Here is a 25,038-nt window from a genome sequence, read left to right as displayed (position 1 = left end):
CTTATTTATGGCAGCCTGGAAAAGTCACGTCAGGAATTTGAGAATGTTGCTCTCCTGGCTTTGCACAATCGAGCCTTATCCAGAGACCTCCTGCTAACTATATGTCAGAGTGAACTTCCCTTAACAGGAGAGAGCCTGTTAAAATGAATCAGGAGGGTATAAAGACCCAACGGTGAAGAGCCTTATACCAAGTCCTATCACCTGCAGAGGAGTGAAGTGAGAAACTCTGACCAAAAAGAAAAAAAGCATTACACGTTATTTTTGGACATATTTGCAAATTAGCTCACGCAGTAGATCGAAAGTAGATAGCGTGTTTAGGAAAGATTAACTTAAATCAGCAGAAAAACCCATAAATCCTTTTAAGCTATAAACCAAGGGCACTGAACTGCAAAACCTACTGGGCGTCTGTGTGGGTTCAGCTGCTCTCTGCAGCCCTCATAACAAGTACTGTCCCCTTTACTCACAGTGTGGGTTTAAGACGGGCAGAAGGGGTTGTTAGCCAAAGACAAATTTTGCTTATTTAAATTTGAAACAAATCCTTGCCCATCCTCGATTTTGTTTTACTACTCCGCTTTTTAGTTAGAATATATGATTTCAGTTTCAGAGCACATCTAAAAAATTAACTGTGACATTAAGTTTATTATAAAGTTATTGAACTTACCGGGGAAGGAATGAAGGCTTCATGAAACTTCTTTGGATTAATTCTCAGTACACCCTTTAAAATAAAAAATAAAATCTGTGAAAATCTAGTTATACACTTAGAATTTTCCATATGTATGTTATTCTCCAATAAAACGTTTTTAAATTAATTAAACAGCTCGATCTAGGAAACGACTCAGGCATACGCGAACCACTCGTAAACTGCGTGAAACATGATTTATATCGATGTCTGGAACACAAGGTTCCATCGAAGACTGAAAGCTCATACTGGCACCTTGCTGTGAACGGGCAGAGGAGAGGAGCGGCAGAGCAGCAACTACTGGGATTTTACGCGCCCCCGGACGCCGGTCTTCACATTTAAACCTTTACTTTAAGAACAAGGTTATGTGGGGATTACGCCTCGCTATATAATGGCCTTTTTTATTCACGGAGACCTTGCCATGCTTGCTCATGTCTGTGACAATTTTCAAAGTGATACAGGTTGACTTCCAACCTGGATACTCAACCTTGAGAGACCAGATGCATATTTTTTTTACTGTGGCACTTCTGCAGAGCCAAATGAGTCAATAATTCAAAATGGTCCAGAACCAGCTCTTAATGTAAATGGGAATCCTGACTCCAACAGCCAGGCCACCCAGTCTGCCTTCAACTTCATGTTATTCCAGCACCAAATCAGGGTCTGCTTCTATTTACGCACAGGGGTGCAGGTGGGGGCTGCCTTCAATAGCAGTTCACTATTTTAGGCCCTTGCAGGAAGCTGTAACCCTCCCAAGGTTCCAGCTGCATTTGAAGGCCACTGGAACACATGGATAGAGGCGGTTATTTTCCTAAGAGCCAGACTCAAAAGGTGTCTTGAGAAAGTGTTTTAAATAACATTTCCCCCCTAAAATGTTGAAAGACTCGAAGATATGTTAATTAACAAAATAGGTGAGAGCATAAAATAAAGTAGAAAATAGTCCTTCCCTCCACCGGTGCACCATGTTTAAATGTGTAAATTACAAACTCCCATGTCACAGTTTATACTATTGTTGTTAACATCCTAAGTGGACTTAATTCAAGATTTATTGAATACTGGCTACGTTCAAGATCCTGAGACACACATTGTGGAGAGAGAGTGGTGATCAAGCTCAGTCCTGTTTCTAAAGTAAAATATGAAGAACTCTGTAAGTAGGGACACAGCTTACTCTCAGCTGGGGGCACTAGGAAAGGTTTCAGAGACAGTGTCTGATCCGCTCGTTGACAGGAGAAAAATTCACAGATAAATCAGAAGGGAAATTCAGGCAGAGAACGCCACATAAGCAAGAGTGCTTAAGAGGGCAACTACTCTTTTTTTTTAATTTTTTTTTTTTAACGTTTATTTATTTTTGAGACAGAGAGAGACAGAGCATGAACAGGGGAAGGGCAGAGAGAGAGCGAGACACAGAATCTGAAACAGGCTCCAGGCTCTGAGCTGTCAGCACAGAGCCCGACGCGGGGCTCGAACTCACGGACCGTGAGATCATGACCTGAGCCGAAGTCGGACGCTTAACCCACGAAGCCACCCAGACGCCCCGAGGGCAACTACTCTTGCCCCACCATGTTGTAACTCTGCTCAGGGTAGGGGGGTGGGGGGGGTGGGGTGGGAGACAAGGCCAGCAGAGCTCTCTGAGGCCAGTTCCTTTTCATGAATGTCACTGAAATTTCACTTCTAGAATAGCTGTCTCTTGTTGGAGGACGGAGATGAAAGGCTTATTACATTTATCCTCAATTTTTATCCACTCCCTCAACACAATTTCCTGAAGACTAGCATGACAGGCACTATGCTAAGTGATGGGGACACAATGGAGAGTAATAAAAGTCTCTGCCTCATAAAGTGTAGTGTCTAATGAGGGGAAGACACTCCAAATAAAGTCAATTCACTGAAGTTAAAGTTTTTAAAAACTCATTTTCTGATTCCAAGCATTGCTTTCTGATCTAAGGTTTGTTTTGGGTTTTTTTCCCCCCTCACTTGATGTTCTTCTAGCAAAAGAATACATCTGTCTTTGTCTTATTCATCTGCAAAAGTCCAGGACTTGCATTTCTTAATTTTTTTAATGTTTATTTATTTTTGACAGAGAGAGACAGACAGAGCACGAGTGGGGGAGGGGCGGAGAGAGAGAGAGAGAGAGAGAGAGAGAGAGAGAGAGAGAGAGAATCCGAAGCAGGCTCCAGGCTCCAAGCTGTTGGCACAGAGCCCGACGTGGGGCTCGAACTCATGGACTGTGAGATCATGACCTGAGCCGAAGTCGGACACTTAATCGACTGAGCCACCCAGGCACCCCTAGAAATTTTCTTTTAATTTTTATTTATTTTTGAGAGAGAGACAGACAGAGCATGAGTGGGGGAGGGGCAGAGAGAGAGGGAGACACAGAATCCAAAACAGGCTCCAGGCTCTGAGCTGTCAGCACGGAGCCCCACGCAGGGCTCGAACTCACAAACTGCGAGATCATGACCTGAGCCAAAGTCGGACGCTCAACCCACTGAGCCACCCAGGCGCCCCTAGGACTTCCATTTTCATATTTTTATGACCATCACCTAATCTACCCAAACCCTCATCACTCATCTTCCTCCTTAACCCTCTCCTAGGCCTGAACCTGATCAGTGAGGCCCCTACAATGCTCCATCTTTCTCTGAATGCTCCTGTGCTTCCTGACTTAACTGAAACCCAGCTGTCCCTGACAGGATCACTCCCCTTGATGTGCTCTCAAAGGGAGTCTATTTTATCTCTCCTATCCCATGTATCTCAGGGACCAGAAGAAGAATGTTTACCCCCTGCTTCCCCATTGAGCTTTTAAAATTATTTTTTTCCTCCATTCTTGATCAAAACCAAGATCCTTTGAAGATCCTATCATTCATTAGCTCCTGCTATACCTCCTCAGTGCTATCATTTTCAAACCTTCTGATCATATCTCTGATTCCCTAGTGCTCTGACTCGGAGCTCACTGTCTTCCTCTGCACCCCCATCCCTATAAACACTTACGGAACTTCGCATCCATAGGGTTGACCAGACAACCCTAGCCAGTCACTCTAGCCACCTGTTCCTCCACCCACCCTACCCACCCTCCCCTGTGTTCACGGCTGTCTCTTGGCGTCAGTGCTAATGACACCAACTCTAAACATGAAAACTCAAGTATCATACTTTCTGATCACGATCTCTATCCTCGCATCTCACTTAAGGTAAATACCCCACTTCAACAATGTCTTGTCTTCACTAAGACTTCCAACCCATGGACTTGACCATATTTTGTCTCCACATTATGTTTAGTCCCTGCCTTGGCCAGCTAGTTGCCATGGCCTGTCATTACCTCCTGCCCTGGCAAACCCTGAGCCCTGGGTCCACTCTCCCTCTTCTATTTGACTGGCAAGTCCTCGCTCTCAGTTCACCCAATTACCTGCCTTCTCCATGCCTGCACCCAAGGAGCTGAATGTTACTGGAGAAAAATACCACATGACTGGGCTAATTAGCCTAACTTGGCCATCACAAACATGTTTTATTTGGCTCACAGGGTGTTTGAGAATACTTAAAGCAAAGGAATTTCACACAGAAATATGTATTTTCACATTTTCTTAAAAAGCCAGCTAACCCTCCGTGGGCAGCAACCCCCTGAGTTGAGTAACAAAGGTTTCTCCCATAGCCATCAAAAAAAATCTCCAATAACACTTACATTAAGTCCACTACATGTTACATACTGTTTTAAGAACTTTGTATCTATCAACTAATTTAACCCTCCAATCAAGTCTATGAGCTGGGTACTGCTGTCCTCCCTCTTACAAATGAGAACACCAAGGTACTGAGAGGTGCCCACCTGCACACCACATCCAAGCCCAAGCCGTCTGGTTCCAGAGTCCTCGCTTGTAACTGCCTCAGACTGCCTCTCTGTTTGCCACACTCATCACCAGGGCCTCATCCCTCACTTACGCCGTCTGCTCCCTTCCCTCCCCACTCCAGCACCGCATTCCAACCCCCAGTCTTCCCCACCGCAGTGAACGGCAAAACTGTCCATCTCGTTGCTCAAGTCAAAACTTGGGAATTATGCTTCATTCCTCCTTTTGCTTCAGCTTCGCATTTAAGCCATCAGCATCCTGCCAGGTCCGGCTCCACTCCTCATCATCCTCACGGCCACCACCCATGTTTTTGTACCTGCTTCACTCTGCTGGCCTTCTACAGGGTCGCCCAGCTCCCACTCGAGACTGTTCACCTCACAACTGCCAGAGAGATGTTTTTAAAGCATAAAGTACATCATGCCCTCTCCCTACTGAAACCCTTCAGTTTTAATAAAATCCAACGCTCCAACACAGCCTACCTGTGGCAGCTGCCTCTCAGCTTATTCCCATATCGTAATTCCCTTCGCTCACTATGTCCAACAGCTTTCTTCATATTCCTCAAAAACACCGAGGCTTTTCCTGCCTGTCATTTTCCCACTACCTGATCTCTCGGCCTGTAATGTTCTGCGCCTAGTTCTCCTGAGAGCTGGCTCGTTGTCACCCTGCACATCTCAACTCAGAAATCACCTGCTCAGAGCAGCCTAACCATCCCATAGAAAGTGGCTCCCCCTAATTCTTCTTTCTCATCTTTCTTACTTCCCTAGTAGCACTCAGCACAGGCTGTAATTTCCTCTTTATGTCGTAGCTGTGTTTGCCCGTCTTCCCCAGTGAATGATCTATCTCGCTCATTGGCATATGCCTGGCACTTAGCAGGCAGTCAAGAAACATGAGCTCATTACTGAATGTCTGCAGAGTTAAAGCTCTCCCACCAGCCCTGGCAGTAATGTTATGAAGATCATCTGTGCCTTCTAAATGCTGGTCAGTCCACTGTAATGTCACCTCTATTCTTTTTAATTCATACCCAAACATTCTCCAGCCGATTTCACTCGTAACAAATGATGGTCTTAGAAACTAACCCATCCTGTCCTCTCTCCCTGGACTCGGAATTCTTCCAAGATCCAATAACAACTTGACACCAATATTCTACTTAAGGGGGAACTCTGACATCATGCCTCAGCCTGCTCTGGGGGATCAACCTGAGCCCACCTTCGGCCAAAGCATCATCTGAGATCAGGAAGCCAGCCAGGTCTACCATCCAACCCAGCGTCACTCTGGTCATCACCCCAAACCTAAGTCCCCTCCAGGCCTGTCTATCCCATACTCTCGTTTCTTCCAATATCTCCCATAACAATCCCCCTAGTTCAACAACTATGGAGAGAGAAAGGACATACGTATGATGTGAGAACTTGTTTATAACAACAAATTTTCAAAACTACATGTACATAATCATGTGTTACTGCTGGTCACTTCAAGTACAAGGAAGAGATTCCTTTGGTCACCATGAACTCTGCGCCCCCACATAGGGCAAAACACCAACGAACTGTCAAATTATTGTTCAAAGCACTGAAAACAAAATAAAAATATTATCCTACTCCTATTTTAAAATATCTCCTTAATATCGCTCAATAAAAGTTTCTTCTCAGGATAGGGAGAAAAAAGGGATGTCACAATATACTCAAATTTGAACACAAAAGTTAACAAATACTTACAAGTATATCTAATAAGTTTAATTTTCTCCAGCAGCATTCAAATAGCTTTTCTTGTCTAGCTTTTTATCTTACCATCAAGGCCTGTACACATTAACTTCATATCAGAAAGCAGATGGACTCTGTTTCCCTGCCTCTGAAAATCTTATTTACAGTGTTGTATATTTCACACGGTGACCTCATATCTGGAACCCATTCCTCTCCCCATCTGCAGAGAACAACTGTTCTCATCTGTGGAGGGAGGCTCTGGCTGCAGAGTCTCATGATGTCACAAGCCAGGAGGAATCATTTACAAACTCCTGGGAAAGAGAGTTGTTATATTGATCAGCTTTTTGTTTTGTTTTAATATCAGCAAAGAGTTGCTTCAAAAGCAAAAGTTAATAGGAAGGAGCAAAACCTGTATCATCGTAGAATATTTTCTTCACCGTATCTCTAAAAATTCTGTAACCAAAGTTATAAGCAATTTTTCTTCCAAGTTATAACAACTGAGTTTCCCTCACTCTTCTTCAGAAGACAGTACCTTGATCCTTTATTTACTTTATCCTCACTAAATAAATATTTACTCAATATAAACTTACTATGCATCAATCAAATGCCATGCACCGGGCTAATATGTGGGAATGAGAGACAACCCTACCCATAAGGAAATGAATGGCCTATTTGAGGAAACATAAATGCCAAGAGATGACAATAACTTTAGAATAAAGGGTAAACAACGAAGTCAGTTTCAGGAAATAGTCATGGCCAATTCTGCTTGGAGAATTAAAATAAGGTTTCTCAAAGGGGGTAACATTTAGATAGGGACTTAAAGGTCAAGTACAATTACATCAAGATAATGGGAGAAAGCATTCCAAGCACTAGGAACAGTGTGTACCGAGTCACAGAAAAAACAAAGAGCAGAGTTTTTACAGAAAAAGTCTTAAAGATCAGGGTGAATAGAGCAGCACGTACCTGGAGGAGAGTGGCAGGAGATGAAAATGAGAAAGGCACAAAGGGTCTTCATACGTGAAACAAGATGAAGGCCAAGAAACTTTAGATAACACAGACTTCGGTATGTGGACTCAATGATAAAGAGCAAATGAATGGATTAACGAATGGACAAATGTCCAAACGCAGCTTCAACTCTGAGAGGCCTTGTCAAAGAAATCCAGGGAAAGTTTAAAAAAAAAAAAAAAAAAAAAAAAGCCAATGGTACCTCTAAAATCATAGAGATCAATTTGTTAAAAAGTTTTCCATTCAAGAGTCAACAAAAATACTCAAAAAGATAAGTACACCCCATATTCACTACAGCATTATTTATAACAGACAAGCTATGAAAACAACCTAAGTGTCCATTGATGGATGAATGGATAAAGAAATTGTGATGTATATACATGCACACACATATACAATGAATATTCCTCAGCAATTAAAAAAAAGGATGATATCTTGCCATTTGTGACCACATGAATGGACCTCAAGGCCATTATGCTAAGTGAAACAGGTCAGACAGAGAAAGACAAATACAGTATGGTCTCTGATATGTGGAATCTTTAAAAAAACAAACAAACAAACAAACAAACAAACAAAAAACAAGCTCAGAGATACAGATTAGTGGTTGCCAGAGGCTGGAGTATAAGGCATAAGCAGGGCGTAGAAACCAGGGGCTGAAGTGGGGGGGTAGATAACAGGGTCAAAGGTTACAATGAAGAAAAAGAGTCTGTATTAATCATATGTGCACTTGAATACAGGTAAATACAAAAAGGTGATTAAAAAGGAAAAGAAGATGACAGTGTCTGTTCATTGGCTGGATCTGCAGCCAAAGCCACAAATATAGAAAGCGGGCTCTCAGGATGACAGAAAATGGAACACAATCGACATTTTCAAGTGAGCTGGGTCACACACCGCAATACCTCCATACCAATCCAAAATTTATAAAATAGAGTTCATTCAAAGAATATGTGGTCCTGCCTCCCTCTCCACCTCATTACCTATTTCCCTGCCTCATATTTCATGCCTGAGGAGACCTAAGCTGCTTTACTCTATACTGTTTCACAAGTTCATGTCCCCATTAGTGCCACTGCCTCTCCACACCTTGTTACCGCACACGGATCACTTGTGCAATAGGCCCGAACTAGCCATCCTTCAATATCCATCGAGACGTCACCTCCTACAGTCTTCCAGTTTCCCCCTAACCTCCTTCCGTACACCTCGGTAACACTTTTATTTGAGGGCTTACCATTTCTCCCCAAATCATCTGTTCACACGACTGCCTGCCCACCCTGGGCCAGGCGCTCAAAGAACAGAAAGTCTCATCTGCCTTCATCTCGAGCGCGCCCGGGCGGCACACTCCTAACTATGAACTGTCCCCGGCTCACAATGTGGGCTCAACAAACATTTGCTGAGCCAAACCGATGCATTAGTTTGTAAAAACATTCTGTAAACTATAAAGCACTCAACAAATATTGCCTGCTGCTGTTTACTATATCCTTTTCACCCCTATTCTCCAACATTTAGTACCCACGTGCTCCAGGCAAACGGAACTATCGATGTTTCTTAGAGCCAAACTCTATTTCCCACTTCCGTCTGGGTAGCTTACACTGATCTCTCCGTCTGTAAAGCACTTTCTCTTAGCTTCATTTATTCAAACTGCATCGATTCACGGCCTGGCCCAAATATATCCCTTCCAATAAAACATTCCTAGACAGACCTAACTGGAAGTAACGGCCCCTTCCTCTCAAATCTCAGAGCACTCTGTCTGTGTGTCTTGTGGAGCTCACCACCTCTAACTGCACCATAGGGGTAAGAAGGTGAGGTCCTGTGCCCACGAGCTCATCATTTCCGTCACACACACAATGCAGAATAAACAGTTTAATGAGTGACAGGTTACTTCTGATTCCACATAGTCAAGGAATAGCCATCCAGTATGTTGTAAGCACCTGAATAAGTGTTCCTCTCTTCAAGCCTTCTGAAACATCCTCCTTGGACATGTAGGTTTCAAATATGCTCTTTTTCTTCCCTCGTACGGACTTGCTCTTTGCCTTTTTGTCACCTGGCGAAGCACCAACACCATGTGGGCCAACCACAGAGGACACACCTAGAAACATGAGGCAGCAATCAACTCTTTCCTCAACCAAACATCTCCATTTTTGTAACTGGAGACATTTTACCTTTTTATTTAGAAAGACCAATAAAAGAATGAAATGCTCTGATAATTATTTTAAATAGTAACAAAAAGGAAAGAATGGATTAGGAAACACGAATAAAATGTACACAGATGAGACTTGAGTTATAAGTCAGCACTACAACATGCACAGAACGTAATCTGAATAATGGGTTCAATATGCTTTCCTGTTTACAGACACAAACTTTTTTTAAAATAGGAATTACTAAAAGACTGTCACTTTTCTGGAGGAAACTAAACAGCTGTGCTCAATATAACAATAAATTAAGACAACAAGACACCACACTTAATTCGAGAATAAATAACACAGAAGAATATTTAACAAGTCACCAAAAGAATTAGAGCTTCCCTTAGTCCTAAGACCCGCCCCGTAAGACCCGCCCTGCATTCCGTCCACTTTTATTTTATTTCAGGTCTCCAGTTGCTAGAGTAGACTCCATTTTCCTTTTGCTACCTCTGGGGGTCCCCAGGGGCCGGAGGTTCAGCCTGCAGTCAGGATGGCTCATTACTGGTTCCAAGGTGACCTCTTCTCTCCAGATCCAGAGAGGCCTCCACTGCTCAGCTCAGAGTTCTTCCTGCCTTGAGTGGCTCAGGCGTCACTAGCTGAAACCAAAGAGAGATGGGTGACAGAAGAGCAGTTAACCTGGGGCCTTCTCTGTGTTCTCGGAAATTTAGTACGTGGATGATTAAAAACAATGTGGGGCCACTCCTGGATCCAGGTGTCACTTTCTCCTAGGCGGTCAGACGAACACACCATCTGTCCCGAGTCTCTTTTCAAGGTAACTGCTTGTTAGGGCCACTTCAACTGAAAACCTCCACAAACAGTGCAATGAGGCAGAAATTAAAGAGTTCTGCAGTTCCGGGGCGCCTGGGTGGCTCAGTCAGTTAAGCATCCAACTTTGGTTCAGGTCAGGATCTTGTGGTCCATGGGTTCCAGCCCCACGTCCGGCTCTGTGCTGACAGCTCAGAGCCCGGAGCCTGCTTCGTTGGAATTCTGTGTCTTCCTCTCTCTCTCTCTCTGCCCCTCCCCAACTTGCATGTGTGAGTGCACTCACTCTCTCTCTCTCTCTCAAAAATAAACATTTTAAAAATTAAAAAAAAAAAAAAGAGTTCTTTCTGCAGTTCCATTCAGCTTCTGAAATGGACAAGAGCAGGAGGGAATATAATTTTGAAGAAAGAGGTATAAAGATCTAGAGTCTAAAGGCTATAACGAAATAGGTACTAAACTAGGCTCAAAAGATGCAGCATTTACTAAGCATTAAACATTGGACAAATGATGTTCATCTATGAAACCGAGTAAATATTCCTTGGAAATCATCAGCAAAAAAACAACCTAATTCACTACCACAACCGGATATCCAGAACTATGCAAGGAACCCCAGGTGGTTCACTGGCTTTCCAAAAATGGCAATACTGTAGTTAGACATCTATTTCCCTACTCTTACCTGACATCACTTCAAACCAATCATCTGACCAAAAGCTCAGGCAGCTGCTTCTAAGGAATATAAGGCAGCTGCCTGGATCAGTGGACTGGAATCCAGGGCCCTGGAGCTGGCCCCTGGCCTTCCACCTGGATATTGAACACATCATCACAACTTCTACTTTCTACTCTCAGCTGGCCACCAGCCCAGGGATTTAAGCCTATACTTGCAAATTTCCAAAATCCTGGTGGGCAGGCTTCTTTCCCATAAAATGGATCAAGATGTCATTCTCAACACTAGCTTCCATTTCCTGTAAATTTCCCACACACATCCTTCACTGAAATGACATAATTTGTCTTTAAAGTGAAATTAATACTAACTCAGGAAAAGAGAAGCTACAAAGGGTAATAAGCCACTTAGCAATACATGAAGAGATTCAAGGATAAAGTAAAAAAAATTACAAAAGGGAGAGAAGCAGATGGTCTTAGATAAACAACAAGGTAATGGGAAGGACATACAGAGGAGGCCAGACTGTCTGACGGTTTAATTCAGAATGCATTCACCCACTCATTAATTCAACAAATACTTCCACAATGTACTGTACTAGGCACAATGAAGAATACAAAAGCTAATTAGATTTATAAAAATCATTCTGAAATAATACAAGTTGGGAAGTGATAAGCACTACATTTTTTTTAACTATGGGTAAATGTACATATGATGGCCGAAGGAAAGTATCTCCAGGTCAGGAAATCTGAGAGCTTCAGGAAAGATGTTAAGGTCTTAAGAACTGAGAATGTGAGAAAAGCACACTGCTGGCAAAAGGAAGCAAAAATAGAGACACAAACAGGAAAACACACGCAGGTTCTTACAACATTAATCCATCTGGGTAGAGTCCAGCCTATATGAAGGGAGGCAGTGGCAAGGAAAATAAAACAAGTTGGAAGGTTTAGAAAAGCATCCCGTTTTTCAAAGGCAGTAGGGAATTTCTGAAGCATGGATGAGCAGTAGAGAAGAACAACAGATCAGAACTGTGTTTCAGGAAAAATGAACCCAGTACAAGATTCAGAGTCGTCTCGGGCTAAGAAAGAGAGCAGCAGCTACACCTTAGGAAAGAACCAGAGCAGACTCAGAGAAAGGAAGGAAGGCCTGAACCAGAGTTGAACAAGCACACACTGAAAAGAAGAAACCCATGACATGGTATTACATAGGACAAATTGGCACCACTTGGCAACCAGGCAGATCTGAAGTCTCAAGAGCACAGAAGTGGTGGCAACTGTTCAAGATTTTAAGCAAGGAGACTGGGAAATCACAATGTCACTAAGTTAGAAAAGATAATGAATTCTACTTAGGGTATTATATATCACTACATGAATACATACCTCTATGTATACCTATATACATGGAAATATGTACCTCTATGTATATACCCCTACCCCAAATACTTGGAAACTAGAGCATAATTTAGACAAATTAGCCAGTCATTTGCATAAAAATGGTAACCCAGAGTTTTCTAGAATGGACAAGATTGCCAAGAAAGGGTAAACTGATACAGAAGGGGCCCAGGACAAAATCTGGGTTAGGGTAACTTCTAGGAAATGCAAAGAATAAGAAGTAGAAAATATAACTAAGAAGTAGAAAATATAACCAAAAAGGTAACAAAGATGTAGGAAAAGAACCAACAGAGTCAAATGTTACGAAAACAAGGGGGAAAATAACTTCCAAAGGAGAACAAGTTAATGATCTCGGTTTGCAACCATTACTAAGAATACAATTCATGGCAGCCTTGGGTAAGGTGAAAGGTTGGGGGCAAGCTGCAAGCAGAAAAAAGACAATACAAAAACAAAAGCCAGAATTAAAAATGGGGTGCTTTGTATCAAGTCCTGATGCAGGCAAGAGTTCAAAATTAAGGGGACTTACTGTCAGATGAAATAAAAACAGAGATCTCAAACTCAAATGTCCCAAGGTCAGCTACATCTGTAACTTTCCTTCACAGCAAATATCCCAGTTGGTGTGATGTATACCTAACTTGTCTCTCTAGCTCAAAAGGACAAGGAATGTTTGGTTGGGTTCATTGTTATAACCCTAGTGACTCCCATATTACCCGGGACAGAATATGTGCTTATATTCACTCCTTGAATGAGTGGATGAGTTTATTTTCATGAATTAGCAGTGAGAACACCAGAGGAGGGTCACTCAAAGGAAATTACACTAAAAACAAGTCAGCAAAGAATAGGAAAAGATGGGGCCCCTGAGTGGTTCAGTCAATTAAGTGTCTGACTCTTGATCTCAAGTTGGTGAGTTCAAGCCCCATGTTGGGCTCTGCACTGGGCATAAAGCTGACTTTAAAATAATAATAATAGGGGCGCCTGGGTGGCTCAGTCGGCTGAGCATCCAACTTCAGCTCGGGTCATGATCTCGCGGTCCGTGAGTTCGAGCCCTGCGTCAGGCTCTGTGCTGACAGCTCGGAGCCTGGAGCCTGTTTCGGATTCTGTGTCTTGCTCTCTCTCTCTGACCCTCCCCTGTTCATGCTCTGTCTCTGTCTCAAAAATAAATAAACGCTAAAAAAAAAAAAAAAAAAAAAAAAAATTAAAAAAATATAAATAATAAAATAAAATAAAATAAAATAAAATAATAATTGCCCATACAGTGCTACCTTATAACATGTTCTGAAATAAAATTCACTTTGAATAAAACTTAAATGTTGTAAAATGAGAAAAACAAAGACAGAAGGAGAGAGAGAGAGAAGGCAGGGGAAATGATGCCCAGAAAGGCTGAATAAGGAATGTGACAAATATTACCCCCAGAACAAAAAAATAAATAAATAAATAAAACCAGATAAAACTATTAAAACCAACTATTTAAGACCTGGATATTGACCAAAAACATACAAAAATTTGAGAAGTGTTTATTCAAGAAAATCTACTGAATCTCGGTAAGAACAAGAGAAGTGTGGGGTGGTTTAACCTGGAGTTCCCACCATCCCACACCGACTCCCAATCCCTTGGTATGAAGTCCCACCAGGGAGAGCGAGCTGTGGAGACAGGCAGCCGCACTTAGCCAGAGGGAGCTAAACTTCACTGGAGCACAGCAAAAAGAATTCCATGCCTAGGGGCATTTTCAAAAACAATAATGATTCCAGGCACAAAAAAAATCAGGGAGGCCAATATCACATCTAGCCTGAATTTGCAATACTAGTTAGGGCAAGCAACAGATCAGGAAATCAACCAGAAATTTAACAGTGAGAATTAGAAATGAGACCATCAACATAGGCCCCGACAAAAAAAAAAAAAAATCTATGTTTTCCTGCTATGTGCACAGGACTTTAACCATGTAGGAAAGAAATTAAAAGGCAACTCATCCCTAGATGAATGTGACCCTTGCAAATGCAGAAAGCAAAAGCCTGGGCTGACTTGTAAACTGCCTGAACTTTGAAAGCATTCCCACAAGCCTCTTGAGAACCACTGACAAAGGATGGGGCCTCATTGTTTCAAAGAATTTAAACACAACCTCTGATCAATCATAGGCTGACCACTAAGATATCCTGACCCAAGGGCAACTACAAGAAAATTAGACTTAAAAACAAGAAAGTTAGAACCAGCAGAGACATCAGCAGCCACATACTGTGGGAGACACAGACTCCAAAGAATGAGTTCAGGTAAGTCATTAAACAGAGAGAACAAACAGCTCTGGGGGGAAAGGAATCAGAATGCAGACTATATTATCAAAAATGTCCAGGTTTCAACAAAAAATTTTAACAGGCAAAAATGGAAGAGTGTGACCCATACACAGGGACCAGGGGGACAGGCAGTTTGAATAAAATGTCTCCAGAGGAGCCTAGATTTCAGACTTAGGCAGCAGAAACCTCAAAGCTTAGATTATAAATATGTTCAAAGAACTAGAAGAAACCACTTATAAATTAAAGTATGAGGACAATAACTCATCAAATAGAAAATATCTATAGACAGAAATTGTTTTTTTAAAAAAAGGAAATTCCAAATTGAAAGAACTAAAATGAAAAATTCACTAGAAGGGTTCAATAGCAGATTTGAGTTGGTATAAAAAGAATCAATAAACCTGAAAATAAAAATGATCAATCAAGATGATCCAATATGAAGAAAGGAAGAAAAGAAATATGAAGTAAAATTATATTTACAAAAGACTTGTGATAAAGAACCTGGCTCCATTTTTTGATGTTTGACTACTGATTTATTTTAAGTCTTACCTCCCCCTTCCCCTTTGACACATTTGTACAGCTTGATAAGACAGTCCATGTGCCCCCCAAACTTTGACCCCAGGGGGAAATTCGAATTTCACAAATCCCAGTCTGCATACAGGAACTTCTCTTTTATAGCCATTATAAAGAACTAACCCACTCCTGCCTCACTCAAACCATGCCAGACATGTCTTTATGCACCCTACGCTGCCTAGGTGAGTAGTAAGTTTTCTCTCAAATTCTCCTGTTATATAAGGTGCAATCAATAAACATCCCACTAATTGGGAAGGGGGTCCATTCCACCTCCACAGGTTGACCACAAAACAGGAGTGAAAGAGGGGACCTCTCTACCAATCTTACAGAAAAGGATTATAAGAGAATACGATAAACTTAGGCCCCCTGGATAAGTGACATGAAATGGACAAATTCCTAGAAAGACACAAATTACTAAAGCTGACTTAAGAAAAAACAGAAAACTTAAATAGACATATAACACGAAACTGGATTAGTAATTTTAAATCCTCCAGTAAAAAAAAAGCTCAGGCAAATTATACCAAACACTGAAAGTAAAAATAATAGTAATCCTTTATTACAAACTCTTCTAGATAAGAGAAAATATTTCCCAGCTCATTCTTTAGGGATAGTATTTCCTCTGATACCAAAGGCAGAAAAAGATATCATAAGAAAAAAAATACTGTCTTAACATATAAAATAATTTGGATTTTTAAATTTCTTCAATCTTAGTCATTTGCATCTTTCTAGAAATATATCAGTTTCATCTAAAATTTCCCTTTGTGAGGGGACAGAGTGTTGTTCAAAATATCCCCGTGATTTTCTTAATACAAAAAGCAGGGCTGTCATTTCTGAAATTATGGAAATTTTCAATATCTGTGCTGTCTAGTACAGTAGCCATGAGCCACATGTGTCTTTTTAGCATTAAAAATTTTTTTTTAATGTTTATTCATTTTTGAGAGAGAGAGAGAGAGAATGAGAATGGCGGGGGGGGGGGGGGGGGACACAGAGGGAGAGAGGGAGACACAGAATCTGAAGCAGGCTCCAGGCTTTCAGCTGTCAGCACAGAGCCCAATACAGGGCTTGAACCCATGAACCGCAAGATCATGACCTGAGCCAAAGTTGGACGCTTAACTGACTGAGCCACCCAGGGACCCCTTGTGAGCATTTAAAAGAGTACCTGTCAAGTCTGAAACATTTGAATTTTATCTTTATTCTTGTAGGAAATTTTCACAGATTTTAGAATTCTAGATTGTCAATTATTCTCTCAGTAATTTGAAGATATCATTCCATTGTCTTCCGGCCTTCAACGTTTCTGTTAATAAGTCAGCCATAAGTCTAATTTTTTTATTCTTTGACAGTGTACTATTCCTTATCCCCAGCTACAGCAGTTTTTGGAATTTTTCTCTTCATCTTTGGTTTTCCACCAGTTTATTACAATATACTAAAATACAGATTTTTTTAAAATCCTGCTTGGTTTTATCAATAATACTATTATTTGATAGCTTTCATCAGTTATGGAAAGTCTTCAGCCAGTCTTATCCCATATCCCTTCTGCCCCATTCTCTCTCAACCCTTTGTGTGAACTCCAATTACACACTTCTGACTTTTCAGTATCTCTAGGTCTCCTTCAATCTCTTCAATAATTCTTCTACTTCACTAATTTTCTATCAGCTCTATCAGACTCTAATCAGACTCTATCAGACTCTAACGAGTCTCTCAAACTCACCCATTAAGTTCTTAATTTCAATGATTATGCTTTCAAGTCTAGATTTTCCTTTTTCTTTCAAAAGTTTCCAGTTCTCTGCTAAAAATGGTAAATCATGTCTTTTCTATGAACAAGGTAAGCATAACTATATCAAAGTTGCTCCTGAAAACTCCAATAACAGAGGCCCCGATGGATCTAATACTGTCTTCTGTTGCTTCTATTTGATTTTGTTCCTGTTGTTTGATCATCTGTGCTTTTTATTATGGACTAAATATTATATTTGTAAAATTTCTATTGTGATAATTTGAGGCCTTGCATAATGTTACCATCTTCCAAACGGATTTTCATTTGCTTCTGTGAACCACCTGAGACAAATACAATAGATTACGTCAATCTGCTCTCAGGGTTTCAATATCTTCAAAGTGGAGATATGGTTTCTGTGAGGGTCTATCTACATCCAGTTCCTTACCTATAGATTGTAGCCCTCCAGGATCCCAATACCAAATAAGAGTGGTTCGCCAGGGCCACACACTCCCCACATTAGCAGGGCCCAAATTCCAATCCCTATCCCTCTCGTCCTAAAAGAATATCAAGTGTATTGCTCAGTTTTTCAGCTTCTTAGTCTTTCAGCTGATCCCCCTAGAAACTAGTAAGCATTCATAAGAGATAACTCCAAATAGTAGCTTTATCTCCCTAAACCTTTTTCTTCCTTTTCACTCTTATTTCTTTTTAAAGAATGTCTTTTTTTATGTTATTTATTTTTGAGAGAGAGAGTGTGTGTGTGAACAGGGAAGGAACAGAGAGAGAGGGAGTCACAGAATCTGAAGCAGGCTCCAGGCTCTGAGCTGTCGGCACAGAGCCAACATGGGGCTCAAACTCATGAACCATGAGATCATGACCTGAGCTGAAGTTGGACACTTAACTGACTGAGCCATCCAGGTGCCCCTCACTCTCTTATTACCTCTCAAATACCTTCAACAGATTTTTTTTTTTTTTTTTTTTGGTGATGGACATAAGCCAACTTTTCTAACTGTTGTCAGAAGACTGGTTTCCAACTATTTTCTATGCCATAATTGCAAGTGGAAATGTCAACCCACTCTTAACTCTCCCATTTTCAGTCAATGCCTAAAATTCCCAACTCCCTCCTATATGACTCACTCTTCTCTCTGATGAAAATTCTCCCTAATTTCATCTATCCTCTCCTCCTTTCCCATATGAAAATTAGAAAGGTCCCTACATGTTTACAACCTAATCTCCTCAATTTGTGTTCTTCACCCTTATTTTTATCTACTCAAGAACTTTACCACATCATTATCCTCTCCACAGCTGCCTCCACAACAGCATTGAACCTAGCTAAGGGCCTACTCCTGTTCTCCTCCTATTCAATTCAAGCAACCAGCTACCATTCCATTTCTCTCACTCCCATCTGCCAAAATTTAAAAATGTGGTCTAATCTCATAACTCTATTTCCCCATGACATACTCTTTAAACCTCCTGGGAATAGGATTTTGTCCTCATCTCTACAATGAAATAAGGCTTTCAGTATTCCTTAGAAGGAAAAGCTTCGTTACTAAAACAATAGCATACTCTCAGTTAATTATTCCTAGCCCCTCTAGAATAGGATGCGACTGACCATGCCCTCGGACTACAAACTCTTCTCCCTTGACCCTTCTGGACACCACAGTCTCCTAGCTCCTTTCTCTCTGCAATTCTCAAATGTTCTTGCTGATTCTTCTTCTTTCACTTACCCCTTAAGTTTCTGCCATTTGCAAGATTCTATTCTTAAGCCTCATCTCACTTCTCTGTTAAAGAATTTTAAATCTACATCTCCAACTCTGCTCTCCAAAGCTCTTCAACTTTCCAACTTCCTGCTCATTAATATTGGCAAGCACTTCGAATGCAACATGTTTCTAATTCAAGTTATTATTCTCCTCAAACTAGATTTTCTGCCTGCATACTTATTGCATCCAGATTCATGACATCATCATCATCCTTGGGCAGCAAACAGTAGTCATCTAATCTCTTTCACTCCGTTACTAATACTCTATTACCAAATTCCATCGCTCCTGCCTTCAAAATGTGTCCTAAATAGATTCTCTCCTTTCCAACTTGATTAGCACTGTCTGAAATCAGATTGTCCCAAAAGGGTAGCCCTAAGATCACAACAGTTTCTTAACAGGTCTCTCAACCACTAATTTCTTTTCTTTGATCCGTATTTCACATAGGAGGTATTTTATGAAGTGCTTTTTCAAAACACTTCAGGGTTCCTCACTGCAACTCTGAAATCTAACCTATTGTAATGATTAATTTTATGTGTCAACATGGCTGCATCACAGAGTTTCCAGATATTTGGCTAAACGTTATTTCAGGGTGTGCTGTGGCACCTGGGTGGCCCAGTCAGTTAAGCATCCGACTTTGGCCCAGGTCATGATCTTGCAGTTCCTGAGGTCAAGCCCTGCGTCAGGCTCCGTGCTGACAGCTCAGAGCCTGGAGCCTGTTTCAGAGTCTGTGTCCCCGTCTTTCTTTGCCCCTCCCCCAGTCACGTTCTGTCACTTTCTCTCTCAAAAATAAACAAACATTAAATAATAATAATAGACATTATTTCAGGGTGTGTCTGTGAGGGCTTCTGAATGAAATTAGCATTTGAACTGGTAGATTCAGTAAAGCAGTTCACCCTCCCCAATGTGGGTAGGCATCATCCAATCTGTTGAGGGCCTGAAGAGAACAAAAAGGCCAAGGAAAGAAGAATTTGGCCCCTCTAGTCTGATCACTGGAGCTGTGACACTGATCTTTTGTTCTCAGTACTCTCAGTTCTCAGACCTTCAGACTGGACTGAAAGCTACATCTTTAGCTCTCCTGGTTCTTAGACCTTCAGACTTAGACTGAATTACATTACCACCTTTCCAAGGTCTTCAGCTTGCAGACAGCAGACTGTGTAACTTCTCGGCTTCCATGATTGCATGAGCCAATCCCTATAATAAGTATCTTCCTATATCTATATCGTATTTGTGCTGTTTCTCTAGAGAACTCTGACTAACACACCCATCTTTCAGGTCTCATTTCTTACTAAAGGTTTTTACAATATCATTTTTCTGATGAAAATGGTAAGTTGGGAAAGCCCCAGCTTGGCATCTAAGTCTAAAAAATGACTTAAAAACAAACTGAGTTAACAACTATAAACTCTGGAGAGAAAGGAAGGAAAGGAGGGAGGGAGGAAGGAAGGAAGGAAGGAAAGAAGGAAAGAAGGAAGGAAGAAGGAAGGAGAAAAGAAAAGAAAAGAAAAGAAAAAGGGAAAGGAAAAAGAAAAATAAAGGGAGAAAGAATGAACAAACAAAAGAACTACTTGAAGATTCTGATTCTGAAGAGTAAACAAAATAAATAGATTATTAGGAGAAACAGAAATCTGGAGACATGATGGACACCAAGGTGAGTTTCATGTGTTTGGTTTTTGGTTTTCTGGTTTGGGGTTTTTGGGCGGGGATGGAGGGGCCATAGCTTTGCCCTAAGAACAGGCCATGGACACAGAGAAGTGGGTAATACAGGCAGCTAAAACTTTAAGAGAAATCCTACAGACTGCCTGGCCAGAAGAAAGGGAAAAGAGCCTGAGCAACCACAGCTAGCTGCCAGAGCAATCTAGAATAGGAAAGAGCTTAAGAGGGATTCCCCTAATTCTTATAAACATTGTACAAGTCTCAGGTTGACCCCTTAACACTATAGATGCGTAGGACGGACCCAATGCAACATCATAAAGGCTTTAAAAATTAAACTAAAACGTGAACTTACAGGAGACAAGACATATAGTCTGAGCCTAATGGGGTCTGAAGCTAATTGCCAATGAAATTTCTAAAAATCATGAAGACCTCAGTGGCTCAGTCGGTTGAGTGTCCAACTTCAGCTTAGGTCATGATCTCACGGTTGGTGAGTTCAAGCCATACATCAGGCTTGCTGCTGTCAGCACATAGCCCACTTTGGATCCTCTGTCCCCCCCCCCCCCCCACCTCATGCACGTGTTTGCTCGCTCTCTCTCTGTCTCAAAAATAAACATTAAAAAAAAAAATCACTTGTTGAAAATAAGAAATTTTTAAAAATCAACATTCTTCAGTGGAATTTAACAGAATTCAGAGTCTTCACAAAATACTAGTAACTATATCCAAGGCTCAACCCAAAATTACTTGACATACAAAGGACTCAAAATAATTGACCATTCTAAAGTGAAAGCAACTAACAGATACCACCCTTAAAATGACTCAGAGGTTAAAATGAGCAGACAGCGACTTTAAACCAGCTATGATAACTGCTCACTGACAGAAAGGAAAAGACACTAGAATGACTAAAAAGATAGGAAATCACAACAGAGAAATAAAAATTTCCTTTCAAAATGGAAATTTTAGGGGTGCCTGGGTGGCTCAGATGGTTAAGCATCCGACTTCGGCTCAGGTCATGATCTCACAGTTCTTGGGTTCGAGCCCTGCATCGGGCTCTGTGCTGACAGCTCAGAGCCTGGAACCTGCTTCAGATTCTGTGTCTCCCTCTCTCTCTGCCCCTCCCCCACTTGCACTTTGTCTCTCTCTCAAAAATAAACAAACACTAAAAAATAATTTATGAGGGGCACCTGGGTGGCTCAGTCAGTTAAGCATCTGACTTCAGCTCAGGTCATGATCCCACGGTCAGTGAGTTCAAGTCCCGCATCAGGCTCTGTGCTGACAGCTCAGAGCCTAGGGCCTGCTTCAGATTCTGGGTCTCCCTCTCTCTCTGCTCCTCCCCCACTCACGCTCTGTCTCTCTCTCTAAGATGAATAAATGTTTAAAAATTTTTAAAAATAATAATAATAATAATTTAAGAAAATGGAAATGTTAAATGGAAAATTATAATATCTGAAATTTAAAAATTCAGTGTATGAGCTTAATAGCAAAATAGAGATATAAGAGTGCAGAGTCAATGGCTCAAACTTTATCAGTACAAGTTATCTAACCTGAAAAAGAAAGAAAAAAAGATTGAACAGAAAGATGAACAGAGACTTATGGACTTAAGGCTTATTTTATCAAAAAAATCAAACATATGCGTAAATGGAATCCCAGAAGATACAAAATGAGTCAAAAAATAAAGTAAAATAAATATTGACCAAAAACATCCTAGATTTTATGAAAGACAAATATATAAACTCAAGAAGCTCAATGAACCCCAAAGAGGAAAAATTCAAAGCAAACTAGATCCAGATAATCAACTGCTGAAAACCAAAGATAAAGTCAAAATCTAAAGCAGCCAGAGGAACATGATATACTACATAGAGGGAAACATTTTCAGTGGCACTAGATTTCTTATCATTACCTATTATCTTCTTTCAAGGCATCCAGAGGACAGTGGAACAACATCTTTAAAAGGTTGAAAGGAAAAACGATCAACCCAGAATTCTATATCCAGCACAAATGTACTTCAGGAATGAAAGCAAGATAAAGACATTTTTCAGATAAAGGAGAACCAAGAAAATCCATTACCAGCAGAACATCACTATAAGTAACACAAAAGGAAGTTCTTCAGGATAAAAGGAAATGACAGCAGAGCAAAAACTAGATCTTCAGGAACGAATGTTAAGCATAAGAAATATTTAAGTAAATTATACCCAATAAAGTAGGAAAAACAATTTAAGAAAATCTGTTTCTAACCTGGAATTCTATATGCAAACTAATAATCAAGTATGGTAGTAGAATAAAGACATTTTCAGAAGTGCAGATCTAAAAAAACTTCACGTGTTCCTTCTTATGAAACTACTAAAATATATGCTTGACCAAAATGACAGAGTAAAACAAGAAAGAGGACACAATGAGAAGGAAACACAGTAAATAAAGTACATGTACATAAGTAATTTCCAAGATGACAGAGAAAGGAGATCCCAGAATGGCAACTGTGCACAGGCACAGAGGACAACCTCTAGACTGGAGGACAACAGTTTACATCAGAGCAGGATCAAAAGACAGACTGGTATCACCAAGATCTCTACTACCAAAGTATTTATTGTCTTTTTAATCCAACACAGATTCCCTGATTGAGCCTGGTTTCTTGTTCTTGGCTCGAGTTCACCATAACCTGATAAAAGTTCCTTCTTTGTGCTCCAGAAACTTGATTCAGCTGAGGCCACTCACTGCACCACACAGAAGTATTCTACTTTGATCAACTCTGGAGCTTGTGAATTAATTATAGGACAGATTATCTGTAGTATGCTTCCTTTTATGTAACAAAGAAAAAAAAAAGAATCACACACACACCCATATGCTCATCTGTGAGAAGAGGCATACAGAACAGTAACACAGAACTAGTGAGAATGGTTACCTATGGGAGAAGGAGGGCAGGATGAAAAAGAGGCAGGTGAAAACTGGGAAAAGAAATGAAGGGGAAGTAACACTTTACAGCATATACCTTTCTGTATGTTGACTTTTGAAACCACGTTCATGTTCCACATACTCAAAAAATCAACATAAAATAAGAACAGGAGAAACAACCCAAAATGTAACGTAAACAAAAACAAATGATCCCAACTATCTTTAAAATGAGAAACACAACATACTAAAGGAATGAGGGAAGAACTAACACAAAGAATTCTTGAGCATAGTATTTAACCCTTAAGTTAAAGACAAATAAGAAGTATAAATAAAAATTAAAGCCTAATTAATAAGTTTTTCACAGTTTTAGGTTGGCAACCCTAAAACTACTTTCTGTATATTCTAGGATTTGTCAAGTAAATGAATATATTGTAATCTAAATATAAGTAAATATATTGTAAATATAAGTAGAAAGGTTAGAATAAACCCTGTGGTGTTGAAATGGAATTGGAGGTATCACTATAACCAATGGTTTATAGTATATAGAGATAAACACAGAAATACAGACATACAAATGTATACAAGTATGTACATGTATATATCCTTATGTGATCTAGCTCTGTCCTCTAAAAGGGCCTAAAATCAATAATATTCAGTAGCAATAAGCCCAGATTTCAGTTTCTAAATAACATTCACTGCTAAAAGGAACCAGCCTCCTTAGAAAAATGGCCAGTTCTGAGGCTGGAGTGGAGGAGGTACAATAAGAGCCTAGAAGAGGGGTTGGCAAACTACAGCCTAAAGACCACATTCAGTCAGGCACCTGTCTTTGTAAATAAAGTTTTATTGGAACATAGCCAAACTCATTCATTTACAAATTGTCTATGGTTGGTCTCCTGCTGAGGGTGGGGTTAAGTAGTTACAACAGAGACTATATAGCCCTCAAAGCCAAAAATATTTACTATCTGGCCACTTACAGTAAAACTTCGCCAAGCCCTGGCCTAGATAGAATATCTTCTTGTTCCAGAAAGTAAGAACACACCCCAAAATAATGGGTACATGTCAAAAGTTCATAGAAGCCAGTCGAAAAGCTTCCTACTGACCAAATATATGACAATTTCACTATCAAAAATTTTACATATAATGGCTTACATATAATCCATTAAGTAAAATAAGAATCCATGAGTTCATACTGATAGAAACAAATAAATAAAAGGGAAAGCTTTCTTACTTACATCAGAATCCTAACATTTTAACAAATGAAAAAAAAAAAAGATGGAATTAAAAAATTACCATTGGCAATCATCATCACGCTAATTCATTAGATTCATCAATGGATGCTAAAACTAGTAGGTGAAAGTTTGAGGAGTAATCAGATATTTAATCATCTCAAACTATTCACAGATAGTTATTAAATACAAAGAGGAAAAGTGTATCTTTACAGTGGAGATATCTAGCAGACCAACTTAACCAACCGATCAAAGTCAACACCAGCAACAGGACAAATCAACATCATATGCCTCCTGATAAGATACATTAAGAAAAACATGTCACTTATGAAATACCAGTAAAACCCAAATTGAGGGGTTTACTACAAAATAACTGGCGTATAGGTTTCAAAAATATTATTCATGAAAGGACTCTTCCAGATTAAAGGAGACTAAAGACACATGATACTCCATGCAACTTGTGATCAGGATTTTTGTTTCATATAAAGGACAGAATTAGGAAACTTGAAGATACTTGAATAAGATCTATAGATTGGTTAATGGCATTATATCGATGTTAATTTCCTTATTTTGATCGCTGCACAATAGTCATAAGAGAATTGCCTTTGAATGTCTGCAACTCACTCTCAGCTCAAAACAAACAAACAAACAAACAAACAGGCAAGTGGGGAGGGATGTTCAAGTAAATGTGGTAAAATGGTAATGCTGAAGAATCTGGTGAAGAGGACAGAGTAATTCTTTGTACCACTCTTGCATCTTGACTATA

General features: G+C 40.3%; 1 protein-coding gene across 6 annotated transcripts in view; it reads right to left on the bottom strand.

Moving 5' to 3' along the window:
* Positions 1 to 25,038, bottom strand: part of DIS3L2 (DIS3 like 3'-5' exoribonuclease 2) — a 346,637-nt gene that overhangs the window by 281,833 nt on the left and 39,766 nt on the right. For 5 of the 6 annotated variants that reach the window (XM_042995635.1, XM_042995640.1, XM_042995639.1 and 2 more), the window contains exons 2-4: positions 9,827 to 9,975; positions 9,128 to 9,285; positions 662 to 715 (exon numbers count right to left, since the gene is read on the bottom strand). In XM_042995635.1, coding sequence (XP_042851569.1) covers positions 662 to 715; positions 9,128 to 9,285; positions 9,827 to 9,878 — 264 coding nt within the window. In that variant the 5' untranslated portion in view covers positions 9,879 to 9,975. Of the gene's footprint in view, positions 1 to 661; positions 716 to 9,127; positions 9,286 to 9,826; positions 9,976 to 19,628; positions 19,928 to 25,038 lie in introns of those variants that run through there. The other variant, XM_042995638.1, reaches the window with a different exon arrangement.

The sequence above is a fragment of the Panthera tigris genome, chromosome C1, assembly GCF_018350195.1.
Source record: "Panthera tigris isolate Pti1 chromosome C1, P.tigris_Pti1_mat1.1, whole genome shotgun sequence".
Classification (NCBI taxonomy): Eukaryota; Metazoa; Chordata; class Mammalia; order Carnivora; family Felidae; genus Panthera; species Panthera tigris.
The sequence above is the reverse complement of the archived record's forward strand: the minus strand, read 5'-3'. Positions and strand labels throughout refer to the sequence as shown.